This window comes from Colletotrichum navitas, assembly GCF_030913465.1.
Source record: "Colletotrichum navitas strain CBS 125086 chromosome Unknown LY79scaffold_29, whole genome shotgun sequence".
Taxonomy (NCBI): domain Eukaryota; kingdom Fungi; phylum Ascomycota; class Sordariomycetes; order Glomerellales; family Glomerellaceae; genus Colletotrichum; species Colletotrichum navitas.
The window spans coordinates 230,470-257,731 of record NW_026850575.1 but is presented as its reverse complement, the minus strand read 5'-3'; the positions used below and the strand labels follow the sequence as shown (position 1 = coordinate 257,731).

The 27,262-nt window shown below is 55.4% G+C and overlaps 10 protein-coding genes across 10 annotated transcripts; 5 read left to right on the top strand and 5 right to left on the bottom strand.

Annotated features, from left to right (window-relative positions):
- Positions 1–245: 245 nt before the first annotated feature.
- Positions 246–1,512, top strand: LY79DRAFT_515455 (ATP adenylyltransferase; the record flags this gene model as incomplete). Its single annotated transcript, XM_060554715.1, has 2 exons — positions 246–368; positions 532–1,512. 2 exons carry the CDS (start codon positions 246–248, stop codon positions 1,510–1,512), a joined length of 1,104 nt encoding a protein of 367 aa, XP_060414232.1.
- Positions 1,513–2,490: 978 nt separating this feature from the next.
- LY79DRAFT_515351 (chaperonin 10-like protein) lies at positions 2,491–3,677 on the top strand (the record flags this gene model as incomplete). Its single annotated transcript, XM_060554701.1, has 3 exons — positions 2,491–2,639; positions 2,708–3,435; positions 3,499–3,677. The coding sequence occupies 3 exons, from the start codon at positions 2,491–2,493 to the stop codon at positions 3,675–3,677; spliced, it is 1,056 nt and encodes a 351-aa protein (XP_060414231.1).
- Positions 3,678–7,611: 3,934 nt separating this feature from the next.
- On the top strand, positions 7,612–9,164 carry LY79DRAFT_590233 (eukaryotic aspartyl protease; the record flags this gene model as incomplete). The annotated part of the gene is made up of 4 exons (XM_060561123.1): positions 7,612–7,825; positions 7,887–8,135; positions 8,191–8,488; positions 8,543–9,164. 4 exons carry the CDS (start codon positions 7,612–7,614, stop codon positions 9,162–9,164), a joined length of 1,383 nt encoding a protein of 460 aa, XP_060414230.1.
- Positions 9,165–9,687: 523 nt separating this feature from the next.
- On the top strand, positions 9,688–11,222 carry LY79DRAFT_590232 (uncharacterized protein; the record flags this gene model as incomplete). Its single annotated transcript, XM_060561122.1, has 7 exons — positions 9,688–9,720; positions 10,259–10,336; positions 10,361–10,428; positions 10,528–10,681; positions 10,773–10,876; positions 10,974–11,085; positions 11,118–11,222. 7 exons carry the CDS (start codon positions 9,688–9,690, stop codon positions 11,220–11,222), a joined length of 654 nt encoding a protein of 217 aa, XP_060414229.1.
- A 1,552-nt stretch (positions 11,223–12,774) lies between these two features.
- On the bottom strand, positions 12,775–13,003 carry LY79DRAFT_669713 (uncharacterized protein; the record flags this gene model as incomplete). Its single annotated transcript, XM_060563685.1, has 2 exons — positions 12,775–12,790; positions 12,849–13,003. 2 exons carry the CDS (start codon positions 13,001–13,003, stop codon positions 12,775–12,777), a joined length of 171 nt encoding a protein of 56 aa, XP_060414228.1.
- A 3,340-nt stretch (positions 13,004–16,343) lies between these two features.
- LY79DRAFT_199183 (uncharacterized protein) lies at positions 16,344–17,189 on the bottom strand. The gene has a single exon (XM_060551445.1). It carries the CDS (start codon positions 17,007–17,009, stop codon positions 16,521–16,523), a length of 489 nt encoding a protein of 162 aa, XP_060414227.1. The 5' UTR covers positions 17,010–17,189; the 3' UTR covers positions 16,344–16,520.
- Positions 17,190–21,391: 4,202 nt separating this feature from the next.
- LY79DRAFT_515361 (PQ loop repeat-domain-containing protein) lies at positions 21,392–22,752 on the bottom strand (the record flags this gene model as incomplete). The annotated part of the gene is made up of 4 exons (XM_060554704.1): positions 21,392–21,603; positions 21,719–22,264; positions 22,467–22,566; positions 22,639–22,752. The coding sequence occupies 4 exons, from the start codon at positions 22,750–22,752 to the stop codon at positions 21,392–21,394; spliced, it is 972 nt and encodes a 323-aa protein (XP_060414226.1).
- A 476-nt stretch (positions 22,753–23,228) lies between these two features.
- On the bottom strand, positions 23,229–24,008 carry LY79DRAFT_199151 (uncharacterized protein). The gene has a single exon (XM_060551444.1). The coding sequence runs from the start codon at positions 23,865–23,867 to the stop codon at positions 23,409–23,411; it is 459 nt and encodes a 152-aa protein (XP_060414225.1). The 5' UTR covers positions 23,868–24,008; the 3' UTR covers positions 23,229–23,408.
- Positions 24,009–24,140: 132 nt separating this feature from the next.
- LY79DRAFT_515310 (S1/P1 nuclease) lies at positions 24,141–25,236 on the top strand (the record flags this gene model as incomplete). The annotated part of the gene is made up of 3 exons (XM_060554696.1): positions 24,141–24,204; positions 24,284–24,943; positions 25,049–25,236. The coding sequence occupies 3 exons, from the start codon at positions 24,141–24,143 to the stop codon at positions 25,234–25,236; spliced, it is 912 nt and encodes a 303-aa protein (XP_060414224.1).
- Positions 25,237–25,323: 87 nt separating this feature from the next.
- On the bottom strand, positions 25,324–26,314 carry LY79DRAFT_199129 (uncharacterized protein). The gene has a single exon (XM_060551443.1). The coding sequence runs from the start codon at positions 25,970–25,972 to the stop codon at positions 25,412–25,414; it is 561 nt and encodes a 186-aa protein (XP_060414223.1). The 5' UTR covers positions 25,973–26,314; the 3' UTR covers positions 25,324–25,411.
- Between the last annotated feature and the right edge of the window lie 948 nt (positions 26,315–27,262).

The window sequence follows — 27,262 nt, the reverse complement described above, 5'->3', positions numbered from 1 at the left end:
GGCCGGCCAATGAACCGGCTTCCTGGTTTTCGCGGGTGGTCGCCAACCACGACCTAACGAACCACAAACTTGTAATCGACTAACGGCTTAGAGTGTTATAGCAGATATCAACGGGTACGCTGCTTGGTCTTTTGCTACTTTTTTACGGGGGGGGGTTTTTTTTTTCGCAGTCCCTGCATTTGGCTTTACAGAATCCGGCCCTACTGTGAAAGGTGAATCGGACAACTGGAGCTTGGGAGGCAGAGATGGCTTCGACCGCGATAGACGAGGCCTCAGTCCTCGCCAGGTTCGATGAGCTCGTCCGCGACGGCGTGGTGATGTACGCCGAGGACATGGAAAAAGTCTACTACGAGGACCGGGGTTTCAAGGTAAAACCCCTCTCTCCTCTTTCCCCCTCCCCTCTCTTTGCTGTCTGGCTCTCAAAGTTGGCTGCGGACCTTCTACCATGGCGCCACACGTGTGTGATGCGGAACGCGGAACGAGCTAGGGGGGGGGAAGCGCTGCTGGAACAGGAACTGACAAGTTCTTCAGTTCGAGTTCCGCATCACGTCAGCCCTGAAAAGCAAGCCCGCCGCCGTGGGAGACAACGCGGAGCTGGACGACGCCAACGGCGGGGCCGACGGGGGCTCCCACCACACGTCGTCCGAAACCAAGGCACCCGGTACCGGCAATGGCAGCGCCGGCGCCAGCAGCAGCAACGGAACACTGCACGGGATAGAGTTCGACGCGGACGGCTGCTTGCCCGGGGGCGACATCAGCATCGCGGGGTACGAGATCGGCCTCGTGGGCGGCGGCGCGCACGTCCTCTCGTTCAACAAGTTCTGCGCGTACCGGCCGCACCTGATGCTCGTGACGGCCGACGGGCGGCGGCGCCAGTTCGAGGCGCTGGACGGCGCGGACCTCGGGGCCGCGCGGGAGGTCCTGATGGGGCTGCATCGCCGCGGCGGCGGCGGTGGCGGCGGCGGCGGCGTTGGGCAGGAGTATCTCGCCATCTTCAACTGCGGCAAGAAGGGCGGGTGCAGCCGGCTCCACAAGCACATGCAGGTGATCCCTGCGCCCGACGCCATCCCGTTGTGGCCCGACGAGGCCAAGCCGGAGGGGTCCTCCGGAGGGCAACCGGGCCCGCCGTTTCGGTACTTCGTGCACCGGTTCGGCGGGTCTCTGAACGGCGGCGGTGGCGGGGCTGGGGAGCTGCCGTCTGCGGACGAGCTGGTCGGGGCCTACCAGCAGATGCTCGGGCAAGCGGCGGCGCTGGTCCCCGGGCGGGAGGAGGCCATGGAGGAGAGCGGGGACGGGGGCGGGGGCGGCAGGGAGGCGGCGGTGCCGCACAACGTCGTGCTGGGCGGGAGGTGGATGGTGGTCATTCCGAGGGTGACAGACGGGGTCGACGGTATCGGCGTGAACGCGGCGGGGATGCTGGGCGTCGTCTGGGCCGCGGGGACGGAGACGGTCGACAAGTGGAAGAGGCTGGGGCCGAGGCGGGTGCTGGGTGAGGTTGGCGTTCGGGGGTGACGAAGAGACGGGGGGAGGCTGCGGTTCAGCTTCCGCGACGAGTTTTTGGTAAAGAAAAGGGCGGATCACAGTAGAAGCGTCAAAGGGCATACAGTAGGAGAAAAGAGAGAGGACCGGTGGCAAGGTCCGTTAAAGAAACGATTCAACATAGATTCGGAGCCTGGCGGCTCAGGAGATATACACGAATATAAAAGGGGTCGAAGGGACGAATGAATATCTTCATGTCAGCCAGACACGTGTGAAGAGACACATGCATTCATTTCCGATCATGCAGTCAGTCTCTCTGCTCCATTTGAATTCTGACAAGAGCCGCAACGCCCAGTCAATCGAGCCTGCTCTTGGAAGCAAACTGTCTTCATATGCAGCGGCGTAAGGCGCGAGCTCTTGTCCCCATAATGCGTGTATCTCCCCGAGACTCGACGGGCGTCTCCAGGCAGTCGCACTCGACGAGTCGTGCCAGTGACGAAGTCTATCGCTGTCGCCATCCACAGTCCGCCATCAAAACGCCGTCAGCCGGTGACATAGCTCAAGCAGCGGTATACCAGGGCCCTGAGCGCCTCCCCCCCGTACCGCGCACGCCCCCCAAAGACCTTTGACGTCGTCATCTTGCCTCTCGAAGACAGAAGCCATGGCTTCTCGTCGGTATTTAGTTGTGGATTGCCACTGCAATGCTGGTATTCATCGACAGAAGGGGCATAGGGGACTCCATGATTGCTATGATGCGAGACCAACTTGAGTTTGTGTTTCAGTAGCCAGCTACATGACGAGGACAGAAGTGTGAGTAAGTCTTGCGCGTTCGATCAACTACTCCGCAGGCGCCCCCGCAATCCCGGCCTCACGCAGACGCGGGGAAGACCCCGCCGCAAGTAAGGCGACATTATCATGTCGCCCCGTTGTGAGCCACCAGGCCTCCTCCACATTAGCCCGTCTCATATTGACTCCAAGTAAGCGAACCACGACTTTACGCGCCGGTACAGAATGAGTCCGGGCGTCATTCCCAACCTGCAGAAAGCAGTCCTGATCGAAAACCCGGGTCCCGAGGCCAGGGTCATCGTCCGCGACGATGTACCCGTCGGAAGCCCCGGGCCTCACGAGGTCCTCGTTGAACTGAGCTTCACCGGTGTCTGGTAAGTCCGGCGCACGCCGCCCGCCCGCCAAGAAGCCAAAGACTTAGAGCACCCTCCCTCCTCGTTAGTGGATCGGAAGTCCGGGCCCTCCGCGGCTGGGGCGCCTACAACCCTATCGTCGGCCACGAGGGCGTCGGCGTCGTGGCCGGGCTGGGCGACGACACCCCCGGGTCCCTCTTGGGCCAGCGGGTCGGGGTCAAGTGGCTGTACCGCGCCTGCGGCGCGTGCTCCGCATGTGCGCGCGGGTTCCCCAACAACTGCCCGGGGCAGCTGAACACGGGCAAGCACCGGCCCGGGACGCTGCAGCGGTACGTCGTCGCCGACGCGCGGTACCTGACGCGGATACCGCCGGGGCTCAGCGACGAGGAGGCCGCGCCGCTGCTCTGCGCGGGCCTCACGATGATGGGCGCCGTCTCGATGCTGGACGGCGACCTGTCCCGCGGCGACTGGGTCGTCATCCAAGGCGCCGGCGGGGGGCTCGGTCACCTCGGGGTCCAGATCGCGTCCAGGATGAAGGGGCTTCGCGTCATCGCGGTGGACACTGGGCATGAGAAGCGGGTACTGGCCGAGTCCTCGGGGGCAGAGGCATACATCGACTACGTGACCGACGATGTGGAGAAGGCGGTGACGGAGTTGACCGGCGAGGGTGCTCACGCCGTGATCGTAGTGCCCGGGTCCGAAGAAGCCTACCGCATCGCGCCCAAGCTGGCCAGGTCCATGGCGACGGTCGTCTGCGTCGGTTTGCCGCACAACGATTTCCAGCTCCCAATCTCAGTCACCCAATGCGCCCTCAAAGGTATGTATTCGTGTTGCACACGCGTCGCCTCGATGGCTTGGGAGCTAATGCGGGATACGCAAGCGTTGACAATCAAAGGTGCCATGGTTGGCACGGAGGAGCAAATGACCGAGTTGCTTCAAGAGGCGAGGAAAGGAACTATCAGAGCGGTTGTGGAGCCGTATGGTTTCGCCGATGTTGCGGATATCATGGCCCGGCTCGCAAGGGAGGAGATATCCGGAAGAGCTGTTGTGAGTTGTTGAGATACACGGGCCATGGGTTTCAACTTGTATCTTTCCTTCCAGTTGCCGATCTACATGTCATTCAATCCGGCGCAAAGCGGAACCCTGTCAGGTCTAAAGAGGACTCTATATATGGGAACGGATCCAGCCTCATTGTGATTGCGGAATTGAACCGGAAGACACCAATCTTGCTTAAGGCAATCCGGTCATCACCATCGAGAACAAAAGGATTCGGCGGCAGTTCCTGGAGTCTGGTACTTTATGTCCGCCAAGGCTTCAGCATGGACAAGGAGAGGCGTATGGATGACAAGAAGACAGCAAGAATCGCCGCGGATACAGGGCGGGATATGAAATCAAAGCCTTTGGGACTTGGGTCGAGCACGCCCAGCCAGATTCGCTGGAGCTCTTTGTGATACCCTGATCCGGCAATCAGCTGTCTCAGTCCGAAAGACCGGAACCGCGTCAGTGGCACTGCTTATTCCCAACTTCCGACCTTGCCACAAGAGACACGATCGAGCTGTGAGACAGCCAGTCCGCTGCCGGTCCCGTGACACTCATGTAAGCAACGAGGCGGATGAGAGGATTTAGCTTGCGCCCTGCTTGCGAAACACCCAAGCCCCCGCCGTTGCAACAAGCTAATTCGGCGAGTCTTGTCACCGGGATGGGCGGTGGCGGCAACGGTCGCGCCTCTCTTGGCTACCTATAGTTCCAGATGGAGCAAACAAAAGCGAGACCTCTCCGCCATGCCACGTTCAGACGTGCCGGACACACCGGAGACCGATGGCATCGGCTAACGGACCAAAGGAGAGTTCTAGCGATATAACGATAGGGCAGTTGTTGGCCGACAACAGCCTAAGCCTCCGAAGGATATACCGCACAGAACAAGCCTAGAAGGTTTAGACGCCTCCAAGACCATATTGAACGACCAGCCTCGAATTCGAGCGCAGAGCAGCGCAACAAGCGAAACACCTCATTAGAGTGCGGAAGAAGAGATGTGCCTGCAGAGCTGACGAAGACCAGGCTCCGGAGCTTAAATTAATATGTGGTGGCACAAACGATCAAGGGTAACACTGAAATGTACCTTTGTCGACCACGGCTGCAGGGGTGCATGGACCCCCCCTGTGTGTAACCTGCTGATTTCGGTCTGTGAATACTGTACTGTGTGTGCTCGGGGTGGATGTTTATCGAAACATTATCATCTGGGTAGCCAAGGGCACCATGTCTTGCAATTCGGTGAAGTGGGTTAGAAAATATGCATAAAACAAAAGGGAAATAAAAACAGTTCTCTTGATGAGCGTACAGTCTGTCAACGCCGAGGCGGATGGACGAACGAGGAGGGTCACTGCTATTGGTCTCAGCTCATGCATGGCAAGGCTGGCGCAAGTTGACTCGCGTCACCTCAGCTGGCTGCACGACAAATCCAAATCCAAATCCAAACAAAATAAAATAAAACCCCGAAGTCAAAGAGAGAGGCCGGCTTGGATACTTCGTACGTACCTTAGTCTGGTGATTCCGCCTTAGGGCTGGACACTAGCGCTTAGAGATTACGACAATGGCTAGGGTCTCCGAATGTGCCCCCGAGTAATAAACGAGCACGCGCACGGTACGGGTGGGAACAGTGAATGAGGCAGACTGCCCCATCAAATCCTGCGCAAGGCATCCGGGTGGGCGAGCGAAGAAGAAGCATGGTCGCCGAATGGAGAGAAGCCGTAAGCGTATCCGTCAACTGTACGGATACAGAGTAGGGATACAGTATTGATAGATAGCGTACCAATACACACATACATGTGCAAGCCTCCCCCGATTGAATGATTCCCGCTTGGCTCATTTGCGGTGAATCAGCAAGGCATGTCAGGCTGGGGCTGAAAAATTGGCATCTCTTTCCCCACCGAATACTTCATCCCAGGGGACATCTGCGCTTGCTGGAGATCCAGGCTTCCGTTGAGGTGAACCAAGGTCCCTGGACTGCACCGCGGTAAAAATAGCGCAGGCAGATTCGGTGATCCAAAAGTCACATCCGTTTCTTCTGTCCTTCTTTTCCTTCTTTCATGAGCACGCCGCCTGCGCTAGCCAGAGTCAGCTCGAGGGGCTTACGCAGTAGGGGCACATGGAGGCTGGGCGAAGCCACAGGGAGCTCCAATACTGGTGACGTAGTGTATCGAGCAACGAACCGCCCAAGGGCGGGCGAATGTTGTCGTAATGCTCTTTGCCCCAGCGGCCAGCCAGTGAGAGGACGGGCTAGGCATGCTGATGGTGGGCCGGCCCTCGCGTGTGTTGTACAAATGTCTTGGTATCTTGGAGGGCGGCAATGGGTTGGGTGACGTTGACGGGTGAGACCGTAATAGGTAGTCATCTACCTAGAGAGGCTACACGGGCCATTCGATGGACCGGTCGGTCGTCTGAAGGTCTCAAGAGGCACGGCCCAAACCGTGTCAACCACGGGCATGGGACGGGACACAAGGATGTCAAATGCCTTGCATTTCTGGTTAGTCATATCGACGAACCCAACAACCCAGGCGGTCCATTGCTGGTGCCGAGAATCCGATACCCTCCTCTGGTAGGCTGTGCACAGCCGTTATTTCCGTTGCCACATCGCTGCGCTGCCTGGGTAGCCGACGTTTCCAGTCAAGCGCACCGCCGGGGTCCGCTTCGTAGACGGCGTTGATACTTTGACATAGGCAGGCAGGAGACGATGTCATGGTGTTCAAACACTGAGAGCACGAAACAGGTGTGTGTGCGGTTGGTCCCAAAACACAGTGCAAGCCCAGATGACAGATGTCTACGAATATGCTGACGGAAATGCCATCCGCCTCATCCTGGTCTTCAGCTGACGAGGTAGGTACGTACGCGACTGTGTATTCGTACCGAGGTACTTACCTACAGGTAGATACCTGGGTAGGCATGTAGGTACTTGGTGCCTACCTACCGTAGTGCAGCAGTGTGTCTCTGGGCTTTTGCGGGGATGCTGGAAGTGAATCAGGTACGTATCTCCTATCCCCCTACCCCTTTTCGGGTGTCCGAAAAGGGATTCATGCTGGGAAAGCCAGGAAAGTGCAGTAAAACGGAACAGCAAGAGATTCAGGGACTGGGCGCTTCTCTTGGCCCCGTTGTCCTGCTTCTTTGTCCAATCAGCGGATTTTTCCGACCCAGATCCCCGTTGGCCCTCAGGAACCTAATGATGCGTGGCTGGCAGTGGCTGCTGTAGGCGTCATGTCATGGTGGTATTAGTGATGCCTCTCTCTCTGAGGACGACCCTGCTGAACTGAGTGAGCCTCGTTGGGCTCAGCCCCAAGGAGAGGCCCTTCCCGACAGGACCAGCTCAGCTTCAATGCATTTCCATGTATATCTTCGCCGTAGCTGTGTGCAAAGGGTACCTGCGGCCGTCATAACTAGGTACCTAGTGTACACCAGCAACAGCGCCCACACCGTGCGCTGCAGTGCCACCTTCCAAGCTTCCCACGCTTCCTTCCGGCTTCTCCATAATTATCCCAATTAAGTGAGGTCACCAACCCGGGAAGGCGCTGTCTCCCGGTTGCTGCCCCTTTAGCGCGTGTTCTCGGTGATGATGCTGTTGCAGGGTGCCTAACGCTAGACTCTCCTTGTCGGTCGACTCTCTCTCCCTCACAACATCCACCTCTCTTCTCATTCACGCTACGGGTCTGGGCGACCACTTTGCCAAGGCACCACCACAGTCTTTTAAAAGCATTGCCATCCCACTCTTTTTGCTCGGTCGTGTCCAGCTGTCTTCCGTGGCCCTCCCTCCCCTCCGTCTCCAGTTCGTACTTTGACTTGTTCTGTCGATTTTGGTTCTGGGCTCGGGATTTCGCGCTTGCATTCTTGACGACGACAACTCTTGGACGATTCTTAGACACTATCGACACAACACTGCCGCCACCTGCATACCAGGCGAATACAGACCCCCGACCCCAGTATTACTACCCCCCCGAACATCGTCATGGCTACCCGTTGGCTACCTCTTGCTGCCCTGGTGGCGGGCGTGTCCGCACATTCTGTTCGCCGCGAACAGACGAACTCGTCTCCCGGCGTCATTTCGCTCCCTGTTTACCAGGACATTCGAATTCACCCTTTGGAGAAGCTGAGGAGACGAGAAGTCGAGGACACCGATGCTCCGATTCTTAATGTAACGTCGACAACATACCTGATTGAGCGTATGTGCTTGCTTACCGTGTGCATAATGGCCTATCCCGCGTAGCTAATTCGCTTCTACAGTCAGCATTGGCACTCCCGGTCAAGACACCAAGGTTGCCATTGATACCGGTTCCTCGGAGCTTTGGGTCAACCCCTTGTGCGCTAATGCGGGCACCACCGCCATGGTTCAGTCTTGCAGAGCCAATGGCCAGTACGATCCCCAAGACTCGTCAACGTCGGTCGTTTATGCCGACAGGGGCAGCATCACGTACGGCAAGGGAACGGTCAACCTGACATATGTCGGCGATAACATCACCATTCCCGGCAGTGGTATGTACTGCTCCGTCTTGGCTCCCAAATAACGATGACTGACCAAGCTTCGTAGACATCTCACTTTCAGACACAATCTTTGGCTATGCCACCTACAGTGCTGAACTGAGCAGGGGTATTCTTGGTCTGAGCTTTGGCGAAGCTACCAACACCACTGACTACCCAACGGTGCTCGACACGATGAAGGCACAGCATGTCATCGAGTCGCTCACGGTAGGAATTGCTCTCGGAAACAAAGAGGAGAAGACGGGCAGCGGCCTCATTTCATTTGGTGGCGTGGACACCAAGAAGTTCAGTGGCAACCTGCACACTGCGCCCGTTCTCGGGCCCCAGAACGGCGAGAACCTGCGTAGGTAAGTGACTTGTGGTCCCGGCCGCCACATTGGCACGTCTAACCTCACTCCCAGATACTGGGTTCAACTCGACTCGGTTGGTCTGAGCAAATCCGGCAGGAGTACCAAGACATATGCCAACACCCAGTTTCCGGTATTCTTCGACACTGGCGCCACCTTGAGCTACTTCCCCCCTGCTCTCATCGACCAGCTTGGAAGTGATTTGGGGGGCCGCCTCGAGTCCTCCATTAACATGTATCTCGTGCCGTGCAGCTCCAAAGGCACAATCGACTTCAAGTTTGGCGACTACACAATAAAGGTGCCTCTGTCTGAGTTCATCTGGCAAGTGGGCGACAACAGTTGCGTACTCGGCGCAGACAAGGCTTCCGACGATACTTACATCCTTGGCGATTCGTTCCTCCGTTCCACATATGTCGTTTTCGACCAGGAGACACCCGCTCTCCACTTTGCTCCCTACGTCGACTGCGGCTCCAGCCTGCAGATGATCCCCCTTGGCAACAATGCGGCTGCCAGGTTTACCGGCGAGTGTCCGGCCAGCTCCAACGACGGCAGTAGCAGCGGCAGCGGAGGGAGTGGGGGTGATAATGAGAATGTTGCCGGTCGAGCGACACCTGCTGGTATCTGGATGGCAGCTGGTGCTCTGCTCGCTATGCAAGTGTTCATGTCCTTTGTTTGATTCGCGTACACAATTGCACAGCTGAGGATCATTGCATGCATCGGGCGTTGGGATGGAATCGACACGGCTGCTGCATCGAGCGGGTAGAAGATGACGAACTGGGCTGACTGCTTTATACCCTATTCCCTGGCCCTGGGACAACATATTTTTCTGTTATTGATTAATGAACATGCAGGGCCTAGATATGGCCCTACAGTTTTCTTCGCTTGATTCCTTTCTGCCTATGTGTGAATGGTTTGCACGTGTCTTGCCATGCATTACCCATGGGTTAAACCAATAAGTCCTTGACTAACTAGGTTGGATCTCTCTTACATGCCACAAACTCCCAGGATCTATCCGCCTGAGCCTCAAGTCTGCTTTGCCCTGCTTCGCTGCTGTGCGTACTTTGCTGCTGCGCTAGGTTCATCATGGCCAAGAAGCAAAACACATGCTTCTCAGTCATTCAAATTCATCTAAATCGGGATGCACCAATGAGTGAGATAAGAGGCCTTCTTCGTACTAGCTGCCTAAATTTTGGGCGAAGATGAATGGCCAGGAGAACGGGACAGGAACAACAGTAAGTGTGCCAAGGCCTCTCTATCTGACATCCCAAGTTTTGGTGGAGATCGAGATGATTGCTGCTTCCTTTCCACTGGTTCGTCCCAAGTCCAACAGGCGGGATCTCAAGGTGGGACCCTGGTTGCATCCCGCTCTTTTCTAGCCTAAAGCTACTATACTATACACACACTCACACACACTCACATGGCAGTTTCTTCCCACCTTTGTGGTGAATGCCCTCACTTGCCTCGGCTAATGATGGATCCCAAAAGAAGTACTTGGAATCTCAATTCGCGTATCTCTTCCTCAACACCGTCCACATCGCCTTTTCCCTGTATCAACAAGCCCTATAATCGTCTCACTTGTCTGCCGCAATTATCCAATACTTCAAGTTTCAAGATACCTCGCCCAACCTGTATCATAGCCAACACTCAAATACCCACCCTTAAGCATCTAGTGCTCAACAACCATCGTGCGTTCTACGTCCATCTTCACAACTATCATGACTGCAGCTCCCGGTCTGGTTGTGGCGTCCGGGTCTCTGGGCTTCGAAGCAGCCAGACGGCCGCTGCAAATATCAAGCGGACTATGAAGCGGACCTCAGAGCAATCCGTGATGCCTCGGGCAACAACATTGTGCGTCTATACGCAGCCGACTAGTGTAACACGGCACAAGAGATTCTACCTGCTGCAAAGAAGGAGGACTTCTTGGTGATCCTGGGCATCTGGTAAGCCCGGGCCCATGTCCCATCCCCAATAAGCCTTTTCCCTCTCCGGCTCCGTCAAAGTTTAAGAGGAACACGAGTCATTCTGACTCGGACGGGAAGGCCCGACACGGACAAGCCTTATGTGGCCGACAAAGCTGCAATCATTCCCCACACCCCCGGCTACGAGGGTCAAGTGTATGCCGTCACCGTCGGCTCTGAATCTCTGTATCGCGGCAACTTCACCGGTGTGGAGCTTGCAGCCAAGATCAGAGACGTACGCCTTCTCGTACTGGCAAGGCCAGACCCGGGATAACGCCACTGCGTGCTTCTTCGATTCCATCATGCAAACGTTCGGGCGCATCCAGAGCGTCAGCGGGTCGACCAACAAGCCCGAGGTATGGGTAGGCGAGACTGGTGAGTCGGCCGGACGTATCTTTTCGTCGCCATGCCCTGATCGTGTGTTCAAGTCGTACGTCATCATCGTCCTTTGCGCAACGCACACCGTGTACTCCCACCTGACTTACCCAGACCATCAAGGAACGGATTGCTGACACATTAGATTTGAGTTCAGGGTGGCTCAGCGATGGCGCAGAATACCAGAACGCCATGCCCGGACATGGCAACGCTCAAGCTTTCTACAGCGACGGTGTCTGCGGAATGGTGAATTGGGGCTTCAACGTCTTCTTCTTCTTCTTCGAGGCGTTCGGTAGCCCTGGAAGCCTCACGCCATTGGCAAGGACGGCGGCGAGGCTCCTGAGACTCACTGGGGTGGAATGAAGGCTGACCGCACGGCCAAGTATTCGCTCCTGTGTTGAGCCGACCTGCAGCGAAGCCCACGCGGATGACGGCGCAATGCGATGAGAGGATGACGGACTCTAGATGGAGGCATTTCAGATGGCATGGACTGTTGCGCATCGTCTCCGCCTCGTGAGACTGATGACGAGATGCTTGGTAAGGGAGGAGGGATCTAATTCAGTATTTACACTTCTAGTCCGCATGTGGCAGTGAATAGAATGACTTCGATGCGTATTCCACGTCAAAAGGCCACCGCGATCGGAAGAGAGGCGTGCCTATTTTGGCCATCTGGGGGCGCGTCCTCCCGCCGTTGACTCGTCTCGGGACCGAGAGACAGGCTAGTCCCAGGTTCCTAGGCTAGCTTACAGGCACACACACGCACGCCAAGCCAAGCCTCTAAGTGGGTTGGCGGACGTCCTTTGTGGTCGTCCGAGGGCGGGAGTGGGAGAGAGTGTGTGTGGCGGGTCGCTGGCGCGGATTGGCTCTGGGTGCCCACAGGGTTAAGGTTATTGCGTTACAGGAAAAGACAAGAAAGCCGTGGTCACGAGTGGAAGAGGGGGCACCACCTTCATCCGGACAAGATGGAACACGGCCAGCTCGGGACGAAACCGACACGGGGCCCGATGAGGAAAGCGACCGGCACTTCTGACGCAGCTCGAGCGTCAGTGCGTCCAGGCACGCGAGAAACCCAAAACACGGACCCGCGGCAAGCGAGGCGAGTGCAAAGCGTATCGGGGCTTCGGCCTGGCCCATGGAGGCCGAGGACAAGCCACAAAAACCGTGTTTGATGGGCGCCATGGCTTGCACTGGCATGACTACGATCAAACGCTACGGTTCAGTTCCGGCTTATTAGTGTAAAGGTGCACACGTAAGGCATGCATGCATGCATGCCACGCAGAAAAAGGGGAGGGAAGGGGGGTAGTGTTTAATATTCATTTTCAATTCTTCTGGATATCGAAAGTGAATAGTAGACGGAAAAATCTAGTTATATGGTAAAATATGAAAAGTGTGAAGTGAAGTGCCAAGACCACATGCGCAGCCCATCGGACGTCCGTAGTGGGGGGTATGTTGATACTTGGATGCACATTAGTTTTCTGGAGGTTCAGCATGAAATCCTCCACTGGGGAAAAAAAGAATAGTCGCTTGCTGAGCGCACCCTCAAGCACACACTCTCTCTCCTCCATGGTATGAAAATGCTCAATGGCAAAATGTGAAAAAAGACAAAACCGCTGATGCTGATGATGGTTGAAGCTTCGTGAGCCCGTCACTGAAGGCCGTGAGTTTTCCTTTATACAAGGACACATGAGTTGAAGGCCACGCCATCCCCCTGCGGATGGTGACGAGAGGGTTCCTTAATGATGTGAGAAGAGGGTGAGGTTTCGAAGAGACGGTCCCTCGGAATCATCGGGGCGAACGTCCAGACCTCTTTCACTGGTGAGATGAGGTGCTGGCGTTGGGTTGGAGGGCAAAGCGCCCTGACGAGCTCCGGCCTACCTCTCCTTCCTCGTCCTTTCCTGCCCTCATCACGAAAGGGATTTTCTTCCTGCCGGTTCTCCCTGTTTTTGACATATTTCATGTTCTCAAGGGTCTGAAAAGTTATGTTAGTAAGTATATCATTAGAAAGGAATAATATTCTGGAGACCTACGCGCAACCTTGGGGGGTAACGACTCCGAAGAAACAGTCTCCTGCAACCTTCTGCGCGGCGGGGACAACTTGGTCCTGGCGGACGGGGGTGATTACGACGCCGGCGCTGGCAAGCGAGGCGCACAGCGTGGCCAGGAGCGCGAGTGAGACCTTCATCGTGACTTGTACCGGGGGGGAGTTCGGAGGGAAGTTGAAAGTGGCAGCTATTGGTGAGGCTGCCAGCAGATAGATGATGGCGATCGTCGGTTTGGTTTTTTTTTTTCCCACAGTCTCTTGTGGAGGACCGGTTCCTATTCTCTTTCTGAACAGATGTCTCAAGATGGGGTCGGCGCCCTCTTTCTTCCAGGTCCCCTTCCAACGAGTGAAAATTGGTCTAGATTCGCGATTCGCTTGCGTCAGGCTAGCGACGATGCCGTGAATGCGTCGAGTCGAGGCGAGGATATGTACAGGATGCACGAGACGAGTACGCGTGGAAGAGCGAAATGTGGAAAAGGCTCTTGGGTTGTTGTGCAGACCAGCTGAATGAGAACAAAAGATAAAAAAGCACGGGGCGGGCGCTCGATTGTAAATGAATGATCGCCGTGAGAAGTGCAGGATAGCACGGGGTTTGAGTGAGTAGTGAAGGAATGCGGACTAGAAGTTTAAAATAAAAAAAGATATAGAGAGAGAAGTGGATTAGGCTTTCGACGGGCTAGGAGGATGGTGTGTGGGAAGTGGGAGTGTTAAAAGAGTACGAGAGGGAGGTGTGGGTGCAGATCTCTAGGCGTGTGTGCGTCTACCGTGCGCTGGTCGGGCGGAGAACCGGATGATGTGGTTGGTTGACGATGCGTGGATGCGTGGTTACGCGGTGTTTTAGATAGCCGTGGGACGAGGTCGAGGCAGGTTACAAGAGTGAGGAGAAGGAGAAGGGAAGAGGGAGGGAAAAGAGAAGGAAAAGAGGGACGTGGGTTTGTGATATCGGACGATGATGGGCTGTGACGAAACTCGTCTCGACAGGGTTCAATGTAATATGTGGCAGGGATTATGTATGGCTTGGAAGAGGGGCCGAGGGCGGGGGGTTGTTGTTGTTGAACAGGAGTCGTCCACCACGAAGGAATGAATGCATGGTGGTTTACGGATACTGTGCAGCGCCTGCAGGAAGTGTACGTTATCAACATGCTTGCTTGCTTGCTTGCCTACTTGCTAAAGTACCTACCTAGGCAGTTAGTTGCAAAGGCAAGCAAGGGAAGGGACAACAACATGCTACCCAGTATTGGTACGGATACTGAGATACCAATGGTGTGCCTGCCAAGCCCGTACCCAGCAACTGAGTTTCCGGCTCTATTCGTACAAGGCTAATTACTGGGTACGAGGTGTATTGGGCCATTGATGCGAATCATTCCAGTCTGACAGGAAGGTGGCTGTCAGTCGCGGCGTGTCCAAAACTTGAGACCAGGGGGGGATGGGATTACTCCCTCCCCTTTGGGGATTGGTGGCCGAGATGAGCTAGCTGGTAGAGTTTCAGGGTATGAAACCCATTGAGGCGGTGCGCGCGGGTCACCGCCTGATATTAGCATGCGATGCAGGCAGACGAGCACCGAGAGGGGTTAGTAATCGTGGTTCGAACCATTTCTTGAGTTCGGCGTCTAGGGAATCTACGACTCTTGGGGCGGTCGCGGTGGAGATTCGACGTTGATTTGGTTGAGATGGCAATCGATGGAGAACCGATGCTGTATCGACATGGCCACGTCCGCACGAATTCTGTCAAATGCCGAGGAGGAGGTTGATAGGGACTATGTATTCCCACAAAGTACCTACTCCGTATTGTTGAGAGAGAGAGAGGGAGAGGGAGAGATCGCTAGGAAAAGTGGCTTGCTCCCCCATCTCGAGGATCCAGGCCGGTCTGGCGGGCCAAGGGATTAAGGTTGTAGGTTTCGGGGGTAGCGCGCGCAGATGATTGGACAAGGGGGGCTCAAGTGCGGTGCCGGCAGGCGAATGTCGATTGCTCCAGACGTTCTGGAATGAAGTGCAAAAGAACTGGGTCCCGAATAGGTAGTCTGATGAGTAAGGTTTGTGTAGTATTTCGCACTCCCTGATGACGGCGAGAGGTATAGATAGGGAATAGAATCAACTAGTCTCGCAGCAGGCCAACAAAATCGAATTTCTTTCTTCTCGTAACTATGAAGCCGTGATTGGTTTTGGGCCAAACATGCAACACAGCCGCTTTCAGGCTCACTCACCCACTAACGCGCGCTTTCCCGCCATTCCCGCCATGTGGTGGGACGGCCGTCTCGGAGTGGACCGAATATGTAACGACGGCAGGGGTCTCACCAGGATTTGATTGGCTCCCAGGCACCGTTGAGAGCCTTGCTGTGTAGGGGTGCTACGGCCAATCAGAAGAAGCACGAGGCCTGGTATCAAGCAGACAACGGGATCGATCACAAGCAAGAGCAGGATACCTCTAAAGAAAGAACGAACGAGACAGGAACAGAGGAAGGAGTAGCGGCAGGAATAGAGGAAGGGACGGGAATAGACACAGAGGAAGGGACGGAGGGACTGAAGGAAGGGACGGAGCAGAAATTGCCAGTACGTACCTACCTAAATTCGAGCTGTCTTCTGTCAGCTTTGCATAGGAACAGAGTTGCCCTCTCCACCCCCGAGACACACGATGACAGGGAAGAGCCCAGCCGCCACGACCTCGAAGCACATGGCGCTGTGAGGACGCGTACCTGGCTGAACAGGGGTTTCGCTGTCACCTTCAACGTTCGATCCCTCGCGCCTGCCACACCACCACCACCACCACCACCACCACCACCACCACCATACACTCATACATCATCGTCGACCTTTGAGCATCGAAGGATGTCGCTCGATGCATGGCATTCTGGCATCCCGTTCTGGTGACGCCACTACATTGACGGCCATCGACCCACAATCACGCATCCATGTCACGATGAATCGACGGCATCCCTGGCGGTCATCTTGCACAGTGCAAAGAAGATCCGTTTGATCCCCCTAATGGGGCTCAGGGGTTTACCATAGAGGGTTTAGGGGGCCTCGAGACGGCATCTTCTCCGCCTTCGGTATCATGACTAACCTTGTTGAGACGTGTGTGAACGGTGGTCAATATGAGGAGCTTCCCCATACCCAACCCAGCGTGCGTCACTCGCAAGTCGCTACTCTGTTGAGCAGCACGATTACCGCGGCCTCCCCATCGTTCCGTTGACGTGATCCATTTCCAATCTCGAATCGGCGGGCGGACGACATCCATCTCCCCGGCAACTCTACCCGGGCCAACCAACCACTTACTCGACGACTTGCTTGTTTAGCATCCTCCATGCGGCGCACGCGCACGAGCCAGCATTGCTAGACTGAGGTACTGAGCTCCGGATACAAGGCGGTCCCTCTTGAGGTCGCACAGGTACATAATAGTGACCATGCACAGTGGAAGCTAGACTGAGGTACGTGATCCAGGAGAACCAGCTTCGGCTTTTCCCTTGCCATCTGCTGACAGTAATGCTAACAGTAATGCTGACTGATGCTCTTGCTTGCGGCTTTGCTCCTTCGTACCCCGGAACTTGTTATCGAAACGATCGCCATCCTCCCACTGTCAACGTCCGTCCGTCCACCGCTCTCTCTTCGTCGAGCGTGGCCTGACTGACCCGCCCGGTACTGGCGGTGATGGATGTTGTCTTCAGCTCGGTGCTCGGTGCTCGTTGCGCTGATCTATCTTGATACGTGACCAGGGACAGATGGTGTCTGTTGCACATCTCCCCCGCGCGAGTGCGCCGGGTGTTTTGTTTTGTCTTCGATGCCCGGGCCAACACCCTCCATGGAAATGGACCTCTCTTCTCCGTGGTAGTTTCTCATCGGACAACATACCTCCCACACGACGCGACGCGAACCCCTTGGTCTTTTTGCCGGATGGTCTTTTGAGCCATGTCGAATGAGACTTGTCTAGGTCTATCGCGGCCGCCACATTACAAGATGTCTCTCCAGTAACACAGCAGGTCTCACGGCGCAAGTAGACCGACCACAAGATCATTGTGTTCTCGTTCTCAGGAACGCAGCAGCCTCCCCATGTAATTGGCCGCGCACGCGCCAGCGTCTGGCGTCTGCCGGCCCTCGAGGCACAAATGTTTTCGTCATGCGTTGGTCCCTCGATCGCGCAGAGCAGCGTCATAAACTAGCGATGCTCGGGCCCGAGCTCGTTGGGGGCGTGACGAATTTTTCAAGCTGTTTTATGATGAGAAAATCATTTAGCTCCCAGTTGGACTAGGATGTGGTCGAGTCATTGACACGCCCAATATAGTTTGGGCGACGCTAGAACATCCGACCTTTGTCGATAGAGGGGTCGAGGCTCTTGTGCAGTTGTTGTCGACGACGACCGGATCACAAAATGGTCCACGGGTAGGGCGCGGCATGATAACCTCCTACGGACGACTCGCTCGCAACGGCAGAGCCGAAGTGGCAAGGTGGCCCGAGTTCACGGATTGTCGTGAAGATCTGGTTTGCAAATCTCCCGCACGATGGAGTTTTGACCCTACGCTGGCTCGTTCCCATGCTTCTTCGCGGACTTGACTGACTCTCTTGTTTTTTGCTCCCTCAACAGCCTTACGAGGTACGAGGTCATTGATGCCACGTTGCCAGAGTCATTGAATCCGGCGTGGCCCTGATATAGGACGTCCATGAATCGCGGCAGACGATCTCCTTGCACAATGAGCGGCAAGGGGGGCGGGCAGCATTCTCGAGCGTTTCTTGGGTTGCTGTGATGCCAGGACAATGGAGAGGTCTCGAGTCCTGGCGTCATCGCGGCTGGACAGCTTGGCTGTTCGCAAAACTGAGGATTTCGTGAGCATCTCTTGACACAACCCAGTTGCTGTGTGTGGTCTTCGCACAGCACATTCATTCCTGTCAAACGCATATTTCGGCCCGCCAACTTTGCAGACCCATCAACGGGCTTTTTACATTCATGACTCTATACATGTAATCTTTTTTTTCCTGCTTTTTTTTCCATTCACTTTCCTCTGGCTTCATGACATCAAGCATCGCGAGTTTGCCCTCGGTGGACACGCCTTCGTCATCTGAGCCACATCACTTGGGAGGAGCCCGAGTACTTTGGGGCGATGATGTTCTCTTACGCTTTGGCGTAACTTCATGGATGCCAGGCACAGCGGGGTTCTATGTAATCTAGTTTACCGCTCTCTCTTTCATGTCTGTTCGGTTCGTGGACTGCGCATGCCACGACGGCTCTTCCTAGTGACGCATCTCTGCACGTCTCGAACTGGGCCATCCCAGCCGCGTCTCTGGGACAGGATGACGAGAGTATTGTGCGTAATAACGCCCCGGTCAGTTAAAAGACTGCGCATGCGCAACAGTTGGCTTGTAGATATCCGAAAAGTGCACTTGCTGCGAACAAGCAGTTCACGCCGCTGTTCTTTGCTCGGCGGCAAATGACCAGCCTCGGATTGAGGCATTCCAGTTTCTCACCTCCAAGTACCTTCAGAGGCTATGTAAGTGATCCATGACACTTGTCAACAGAGTTGAGAGCATAGTGAAATCCGGCCAGGCAGAGTAGAGCAGAGCGTCCTCGTCTCTTGTGTATTGCAAGTTAGGGGCTACAACTCCAGCTAATCCTGGCCCTCTCGGTTTCCCTCGTCTATCCTCACTTGTACCATACCTCCTGCGTTACATTTTCCCTTTTACTCTCATGCCATCTGGCTGATTTCATCTGCGGGGACACAATACCGAGATCTTGCTAGCACAGTTCTGTTATGATCCAAGTCCGTTGGTCGCTGACTTGCCATCCAGCTGACTGTCGCATTTTTAGAGAATGGAAACGACGGCTGTTGCGCACATCTATCTTTCCTGAAGCCTTCCTTTCATCTCGGGACAGTTGCGCCGTGGGTGTCTATTTTCTGCTGCAGAGGTGATACCGCCGCATTTGACGTCTCAACGGTTCGACAGACCTGCCTATTATTTGGTAACTCTCATTGCCCGAAGTTTAATGGATCTACCGTGACGTGATGAATCTGCTCACTCTTTCCAACATATTTTACTCCGGAAGCTATAGATTTTGACGCAGACAAAGTGGGATGAGCAGAGGTGCGAGCTACTCCCCTCTAAGCTGCATGGCAATGCGCCACTCGAGTAGAAACGTGAGGGGTTTTAGGTCGAGGAAGAATATGATCGTATTCGCATTGGGACATAGGTGCCTAGCAATACAGAGAACATAATAGACCATTGCGGAATCGTTGGGAATAAGCAGCATTGTGAGGTGTCAAGACCATGGCTTTATTTGGCGTGTTTGTGGGATAAACTAAACATCTACACAGTGGTGCGAGCAAGCAAGTAATGATGATTTGAATCTATCAACCAGCTAGGCTTGTAGCCTTGCGAGACGTCACGCGCGTACTCCCCCTGCGTCTTATTGCATGTGGCTTCCTAAACACCATGCTGTGCCGCAAGCATCACATCGAAGCATTCACGCTTCGACCGGTGGTCTGATACGGATCTTTTTGGTATGGGTAAATCACGACATACCATGGGTCTCTTTGTCGATACGAATATGGAGTTCCCACAAGTAAAACTTTACCCAGGGCGACTGTGTCAACACAAAGAGCATTGGCTTTTGTTTGTTTTTTCTTCGTTAGCAAAAAACTGCATGTGCATAGACAGTATCGCATATTACGTCCCAATAAGCACCTGTCCAGCCCATATAACTCCGCTTTCCTGCTGATGTCGAGTACCAGTTGGGCTGAACATTGGGCCGGGCTTGCTACCAGGCCAGGCAAGATACGATTTGTAGGTCTGTACACTACTAATGAGACAAGGGAGGAGTCCAAGGCATATGAAGCTTCTCGAGTGCCTCGCTACGTCTCATGGCTTCTGGAAGGGTAACACTGCATTCTCGGGAAGTGAGCAATTCGACGCGTCAGGGATCGCGGTTAACACCTGACGCCAACTCTGATCCATCGCCCAGCTGGAAGATTGTCCCAACAAACCGGCTACAGCCTTGGGTCTCAGGTGCTTCACCTCCAGCACGCACAAAGACGGCGGGCCTCGACTTAAGAAAGGATGGCCGAGGAGGCATTTGCTGAAGCGCCTCCAGGCCGCTCGCTCTTCAGCGATTTGGGAAGGGAAAAATAAAATAAAATCATCGTTTCCCCAAACGGCGGCTGGGCGTCACGTTTCGAGCCACCATGTTCTGGCGGATCCGGGGACAGTTCCATCTCTGCTATGCGACGAGTACTTTGACCTCGCGGTGAAAGGATGAGGAGATAACGAGCAGAGTCCGAGGTTAGAGGGACTCGGTCTCCAAGGGTTGACATTGCTCTTTATTTGATTACCTACATCTTTGTTATGTAAACCGGATACAGCACACCATCGTCAGGTTTGCGATATTGATCGCCGCGAACCGAGCATTTTTTTTTTTCTGGAAAAGCCGCAGACGAATCACCCGGAGGCAGGTCCATTCTTCGCTTTTGATCGGGGGAAGGGATGTAAGTGTAGGTCCTCCAACGGCGATGGTTTTTCACGGCGACCCAGAGACGTCTTGGGGACGTTGTCGGGAAAATCATTGCTCCGCATGAGATTCTTGCAGGGAAAAAAAAAAAAAAATACCAACATGAGAAAGGACTGCATGCGTAGAAGCCATTCAGACTCGTGTAGTAGATGGCGATGTTCATCTCAATTCTAAATTTAATTTAATTTTGATATCTTATATATATATATATATAAATCAGAGCTTCGCAGACTTTCGTGGCGCAGGACACTTGTCATTACCATGGACATGCGGCGTTTATCGAGTACCTACCTTGATTTCGCCGGCAGTTCCCAGTTCCCTCAGCTCGCCACTCTGCTTTGCATTTTGATGCCCTCGAGTACAAACATCGTCACGCTGGGAAAAGAAAAAAAAAAAATTTGCGTCGCGAAGACGGTCACGTACGCTCGGTTGGTGTAACGGAAGGCAAAGGGGGTGTGTGTCACATCGTTGAGTGAAAAGTACACAGGAAACCAATGGTTTGAATGATGTGAATGATGAGGAATTTCTCATTCGCAAAGACAAGCTAATCCTACTACCCGTGATCCCGTGGAGATGTTTCTCCGTGCGACTCGAGTCAACAGGAACAAAGGACGAGCTCTCATTATATTCCCCTCCTTTCCCGAAAAAAAAACAAACAAGTGAAAAACATTTGCCATCGTCATAGCCAAGCAATGGCGGGCAAGAACCTCACGCGTGCGTCCATCAAACCCGTGCAGTCGTGGCCACGTTGAATGAAAAAAAAAAAAAAAAATGAAAATAAACGCCGAAAATGCAAGTCGTCATGGTACATCCGCCCGTTTGTCCGCCCTCAATGCTTCCCGATTTGCATGCCTTGCGTCTAGATCTCGTCAAGCCCGCCTGTGCGCGTTACTCGTCTCGTCTGGTAACCCTTTCTCGTCTGGACCACGACACGACGTGGGGCAGTGCTCATGAGAGGTGTACCCGACTGACGTGACCGCCAGCCCAGTACTTAATGTCAATTGAATTCTCCGTGCCGGAGGAGGGGACTTTCCGCCCCTTTAAGCCTCGTCGTCGTGCTTCGTATCGGGGCGCGGTGCGTAGATGTGGAACTGAGTAAAGATGATGAAATCCTCGACTATGGTGCCCAGCGATCCGAGAAGCCAGGGGAGCGCGTTGAGGAGGTAGGCCTTGTCCTGCTTGAACGCGACCAGGCTGGCGCCGTAGGTGAGGTTTCCGGTGAGCGAGAGGAGGAAGAAGAGCAGCGCGAGACCTGGGCGCTCATACGAGTTAGCAGGCGAATCCTCCCACAGACCCAATGGCAAAGCCCCCCCTCCCCTTGGGAAATCAATTCACGGATAGGAAAGGGATAACAAGAGGGAACCGACCTTCGCAAGACTTCTCTTGGTAGTTCTTTACAATCTGTGGGATGCGCGCCGTGAGGTAGCACGCGGCGCTGAAATACCCCAGCATCAGGCCAATCTTCTCCATCGTGTCCGCCGCCTCCGCGGGCGAGCCGACGTCGGCGTCCGGAGAGTCCCACGCACCCGCCTTGTAGGAGAGGAACCAGCCGGCGGCGCCGACGAGGTAGACGGCGACGATGCTCAGCGTGTTGTGCAGCCACGGGTTGCTGTCGGGCGTGTCGTCCTCGCCCGTGACCATCTTGCGCAGAGGGTCGAGCGAGCTCTCCTCGTGCAGGCCTTGGCGGCGATGCGAGCCGGGAAGACCGGCGGCGGAGGAGCTGCGGCGGGAGCGGAGGAGGGGCTCATCTTCGGTGGCCTCTGCGGGGGTGGCGGCCGAGGCGCGGCGGCGCGCGGCGCGGCGGGCGTTCTTGGTGTTGTAGTAAACGCACTGGCCGATGAGGACGAGGTCCGCGAAGCAGAAGTACGTCGCGAGGGCGACCGCCGTTGGGGCGAGGTGCGTGAAGAGGGCGCCTACATGTGGGAGGTGAGCCAGAGCACGCACCAGGTTTTTTTCCGTGGTTGGTTTTAAGAAATTTTCAGCGCGAGGGGAGTGGTGGGGTGGATGGCGGCAAGGTGGACAGAAAACATCACAGTAGTCAAAGCCACAGCAGAGCAAAGGACCAAAAGCAGGGTGGCATAGAGAACATGACGAGCGGCGGGGGGTGTTGCTTACCAAGGAGGTTGGTCACGTCGCCGATCAACCAGATAATCAGAAAGCCCATGGAGAGGCCATCAGCGCTTTGCGCCTTGTAGTTGGTGATGAGCTGAGGGAGCTACGCAAAAGTCCAAGTCAGCAAAGCAGTTTTCTAGCTTATGGGATACGCGAGGCTGCGGGACGGGCGTACGAGAAGGCATATCCACGCTGTCAAGCTGATACTGCCAAAGATGCCAGACAGAATCTCCTCGACCTCGGGTGTGTGCGATAAGGCGGCGTAGGCCGTGACTGCGAAAGACGCCATAATGTTTTGGTATGTTGTTTGTTTCCCGGAATGCCGCCAATTGGAAATGGAAGGGAGGGTTTGACACAGAACGAAGGGAAGGGAAGAAAGGAGCCGCGGACGAAGGCCAGGGTCTCTCCTCTGCCGTCTGCGTTCCTCGGTCAGGTGGGATGGGATGTGGTGGCAGAGGTAGAGTCACGCAGCAAAAAAAAAACAACCAAGATGCGTATTCCGTACAGGGCAATGCGATAAGGAGGGCGAAAATGTCCTGGCCAATCCGTGGCCACCATTTACACTTTCCAGTCCTGTTATCTCTTATCGCTGACCGCATCCGATAAGCAGATCCCGCATGACATAACCGATGGGGCAGGGGGGACTTGGCGATGGCCCGTGAGCGACGACAGCAGCGCCTCAGAGGGCGGATAGTGGGGGATTTAACATGGATCGTCTCCAACAAAACTTGACAGAAATACGGGGCTTACCGCCTCTACAGAGTACCTAGGTACCCAAGATGGTACCACGTACTTCTGGATCTGGAGAGGGCGGGAACTCGCCAATGAGAAGGCTGGTTTTGTCATCCGGTGCAAATCCGGTCCTGCTGGCGCGGGAGAAAAAAAAACCCCCCCCCAGAAGGATGCAATTCTCTAAAGCTGAGGAGCTGAGCTTATGTAAACGCATCAAACACGCCTCGGCGGCGAGGCAGCAGTTCGTTGCAATAAGCTTGCATATTGCGTATGATATGCATCGATGAACCGCTGGCTTGGTCCATATGATGTAGACTGTAGTTTGGTTTTATGTCGGAACCAAGTCTTCACACAAGCCGTCATCCAAAGTTTAATGCATGATACCGTCATCTTTCTCCGATCATCACAAGGCCACAGAGGTCTGTTCCTGTTGCATTCCAGCGGGTCACCGGATATCCGCCACTCGTCGACAATCTTCAGCCGCGTTTCACGTGGACTCACATCCCGCGCACCGCCATGATGCGTGTGGCTGAGCTGGTACAGGTGTGGATGGTGCACATGAGGGGTGCTCCGAGGCGACTCCCCCCAAAGAGTCCGTTCCTCGGCCAACACACACACACACACACTCCACCTCCGGCCAGGGTCACCAACGACCCGCACAGCGCTAGTCATCCGTCTGTATTGACATTGACACTGACGTTGACCTTGACGTGGGTTGGCGTTAGCGGGCGTGCATCGCTCCCGTTCCCCCTCGCAGACCGGCGACCCGACGCGCCAACCACGTGTCGGGCTTCCATTTAAGCTCGTGTCCGTCCCGTTTCTCTATTGTTTGGCCGTCGTGAGGCTTCTTAACGACATCAGACTAGCAATCCGCGACGATTAGTTTGCACCTGTAGTTGTCACCTAGTTTTCAAACACCCGTGATTCGAAGTGCAGGCCACCACCATGAAATTCTCAAGCACCGTCGCGCTGGTCGGCGCACCTCTGCCCGGAGTCCTCGCATGGGGAAGTAAGTCGCTCTGGTCCTGTGCTACGCGTCAGCGTTGAACCGGCCGCCGAGGAACCATACTGACTGCTCGCATCAAAAGGTCTGGGGCATATCGCGACGGCCTACCTCGCCAGCCACTTCGTCGCCAACACGACCGAGGCCTTCTTCCAGGACCTCCTGCGAAATGACACCGAGCATTACCTGGCCGGCGTCGCGACCTGGGCCGACACGATTCGGTACACGAGATGGGGCCACTTCACGGGGCCTTTCCACTTCATTGACGCCCACGACAGCCCTCCCGGGTACTGCGGCGTCGATCTCGAGCGGGACTGCAAGGCGCAGGGCTGCGTCGTTACGGCTCTCGCCAACTACACGGCGCGGTCACTCGATCCCACGCTGAGCGGCTGGGAGCGAAACCAGGCCGCGAGATTCGTCGTGCACTTCATCGGCGACATGCACCAACCTCTTCACAACGAGGACGTGGCCCGAGGAGGCAACGGCATCCACGTCAAGTGGCATGGCACCGACTTCAACCTGCACCACGTCTGGGACAGCTCCATCGCCGAGAAGCTAATCGGGGGTTCCCGCCGGAGGCCGTACGACAACGCGAAGCGGTGGGCGGACCAGCTGGCCGAGGAGATCGAGACGGGCAAGTTTGCCGAGCAAAAGGCTGAATGGTTGAAGAGCCTCGACTTCAACAATGTCAACTCAACTGGCTTGCAGTGGGCGAAAGAGGGCAACGCGTTTGTGTGTACTCATGGTATGTTGATTCTCGAGCTGGGGTGGTGCCGCCCCCACTATACCTTTCTCCACAAACCGGCACCGCGACATTTACATAGTACCCGGCGAACTGACTTTCGTCCAGTGTTCCCGGAGGGGCCGCGCGCGATTGTCGGACAGGAGCTCGGCGGCGAGTATTTCGAAAAGGCGGCGCCGGTGATTGAGCTGCAGGTGGCCCGCGCCGGCGTCAGACTGGCTACTTGGTTGGATCTCATTGCGGCGGCTTACGAAGACCAGGCGAGAAAGGTGACCGTGGCTATGGAAGAATTATAAGATATGAGACCGCCAAGCGCGTACTGCCGTTTGCAACCCCCAGCCTCCCGTAGGAGATCCTCGTTTATCCTACCGGGCAAAACATGATGTGATGCAGTGAAAAGCTTGGCAGATTTTCTGGCGGTCCCGCTTGTTTTTGTTGGTATTTCGCATCATGATCCATACCTACTACCTTTCAAAGTTCCGATTGACGACGGGCTGGGACGACCCATGGCAGTCGGCCAAGATATCGTGAGGCTCTCTCAGTGACGCATGGGCAAAAAAGCCATGACAGGTGCCGAGCCGCAACTAGCAGAGGCCTGCACCGCCAGGCCTTTAGTTTCGAGGTTCTTCCGGTGTTGAGGTGTTGCGGATGAGGGCGATCACGCCGAGCGTGTCGTGGTCTTGGCCGGGTGCTCACCGATCGAATATTAGCTTTGACATGCGGCCACGTTTGATTATCATGGAAGATTGTTTCCCAGAGGTGCACTCGGCAATCGCTGGCTTGCGCGGCCGAGAAAAGTGGCGTGACTTGGACGACGTGCGATGGCGCTCGCTCGCTGGGTGTGGGGAGTTGGGAAACCGGAACAGGGGCCGGCGTCTTGATGGGCGACGTCTGACAAGAAGATGGCGATTTGACAGCCAGTGCCGGGGGGTCCGAGGGCTGTGGATGGAGCAGGTGCAGAGATGATTGGGTGGCTGGCGGGAGCGCATGGCAACCGACCCAACGGGATTGGCACGGATTGTCTGTCTGCATCTCAAGTCTGCCTGCGACGACGGTTAAGCTTACTGGGGTATTTAGGCATAGGCGCAAGGCAAACGAGCGAAGGTTGGTTGGGGGGGGGGAGACACCGGGGCAGGTGTTTGCCCCCCTTCTGACGGTCGTCGAGTTTCAACTCTGCTTTCCGAGCTGGGGTGGAACTTGGAAGGCAAGCAGGCAGAGAGAATTCGACGAAGGACGCCTGTAGGAACGAGAGGCTGGCCACGGGCGAGCACGAGTGACAAATGGACAGATGGGCAGGTGAACCTGTTTCACCATCAAATTTTTGGCGCAGGCTTCAAACCCAGCCTCGCGTCGCAGAAATGGAGCGCCCCCCCCCCCCTTGACAGTGAGGTGGAGGCCCGCTTTCTCTCTCTGACAGGGGGTCACCAGTAGCCCCAGTAAACCGGATCGGGCAAGGAAGACAAAATCATCTTTCTCTCCCTCTTTCTGACAAGCCCTCAAATTGCTGTTCGGGACTAGTGTAGCCACAGGGGAAACAGGCCCGGTCGTGTATGCGGGATCGCGGAAGTGATGAGACGAATATGGGGGGAACGTGTTTGCCGTGGTGCCGGACCTTTGGAGACGAGATGTTGGTCTCTCCAATCCATCATTTCGCGATGGAGACAAGCCTTCAAGGATTAGGCCGTAAATCCGTGCCGTCGGGGCCGACACCCATGTGTGCGTTGCCGAATCCATATTCCAATCTGTCGGCTGGTCCTGAAGACTCTCGGTGCCCGGCTAAGATGGTCTTCCTCCCGAGCCCTGCACTTCTTAACACGAGAAAGGAGCGACGTATGAGAGCTTAACAACAGCATTAACTAGGTTGGTCTACGTACTATGTAGTGTAGTGAAGTCCGGTTAAAATATCCTCAAAAAAGAACCTTCTCGACTTGAAGACCATGGCTTTGACAGCAGAAAACCGGTAGTTGAGATGGGATGACAGTATGGGATGAGAAGCGAAACTGCCATCCCATGAGACGAGCACCTCTTTTCTCGGCTTACCAAGGGTGGCCATGAGGTAGATCAGATTAACCTCTTTTGCTACGGCTCTTGTCAAAAAAGACACGACGTCGAACGAAAGATGGGGAAGGGGGGGTTGGTGTTGTTGCCAGAAGAGGCTGTCGAGGTGGCAGGCAGGTCCGACTCGCGGGAGAAGGAAGGTGACACGGCACACGGCTACCCGAGGCAACATGGAAGAGTGACTCGGAGTGACGCAGCGCCGTTGGCAGGAACGCGGAAGCCCAACAGGAGCCCCCTGCTCCTACTTCCAGGGCCAAGGACAAC

Bases quoted from the DNA above. Each gene is read 5' to 3' on its own strand.
- LY79DRAFT_199129 (XM_060551443.1), bottom strand. From the start codon at position 25,972: ATGCAGACAGACAATCCGTGCCAATCCCGTTGGGTCGGTTGCCATGCG.
- LY79DRAFT_199183 (XM_060551445.1), bottom strand. From the start codon at position 17,009: ATGACGCTGCTCTGCGCGATCGAGGGACCAACGCATGACGAAAACATT.
- LY79DRAFT_199151 (XM_060551444.1), bottom strand. From the start codon at position 23,867: ATGACTAGCGCTGTGCGGGTCGTTGGTGACCCTGGCCGGAGGTGGAGT.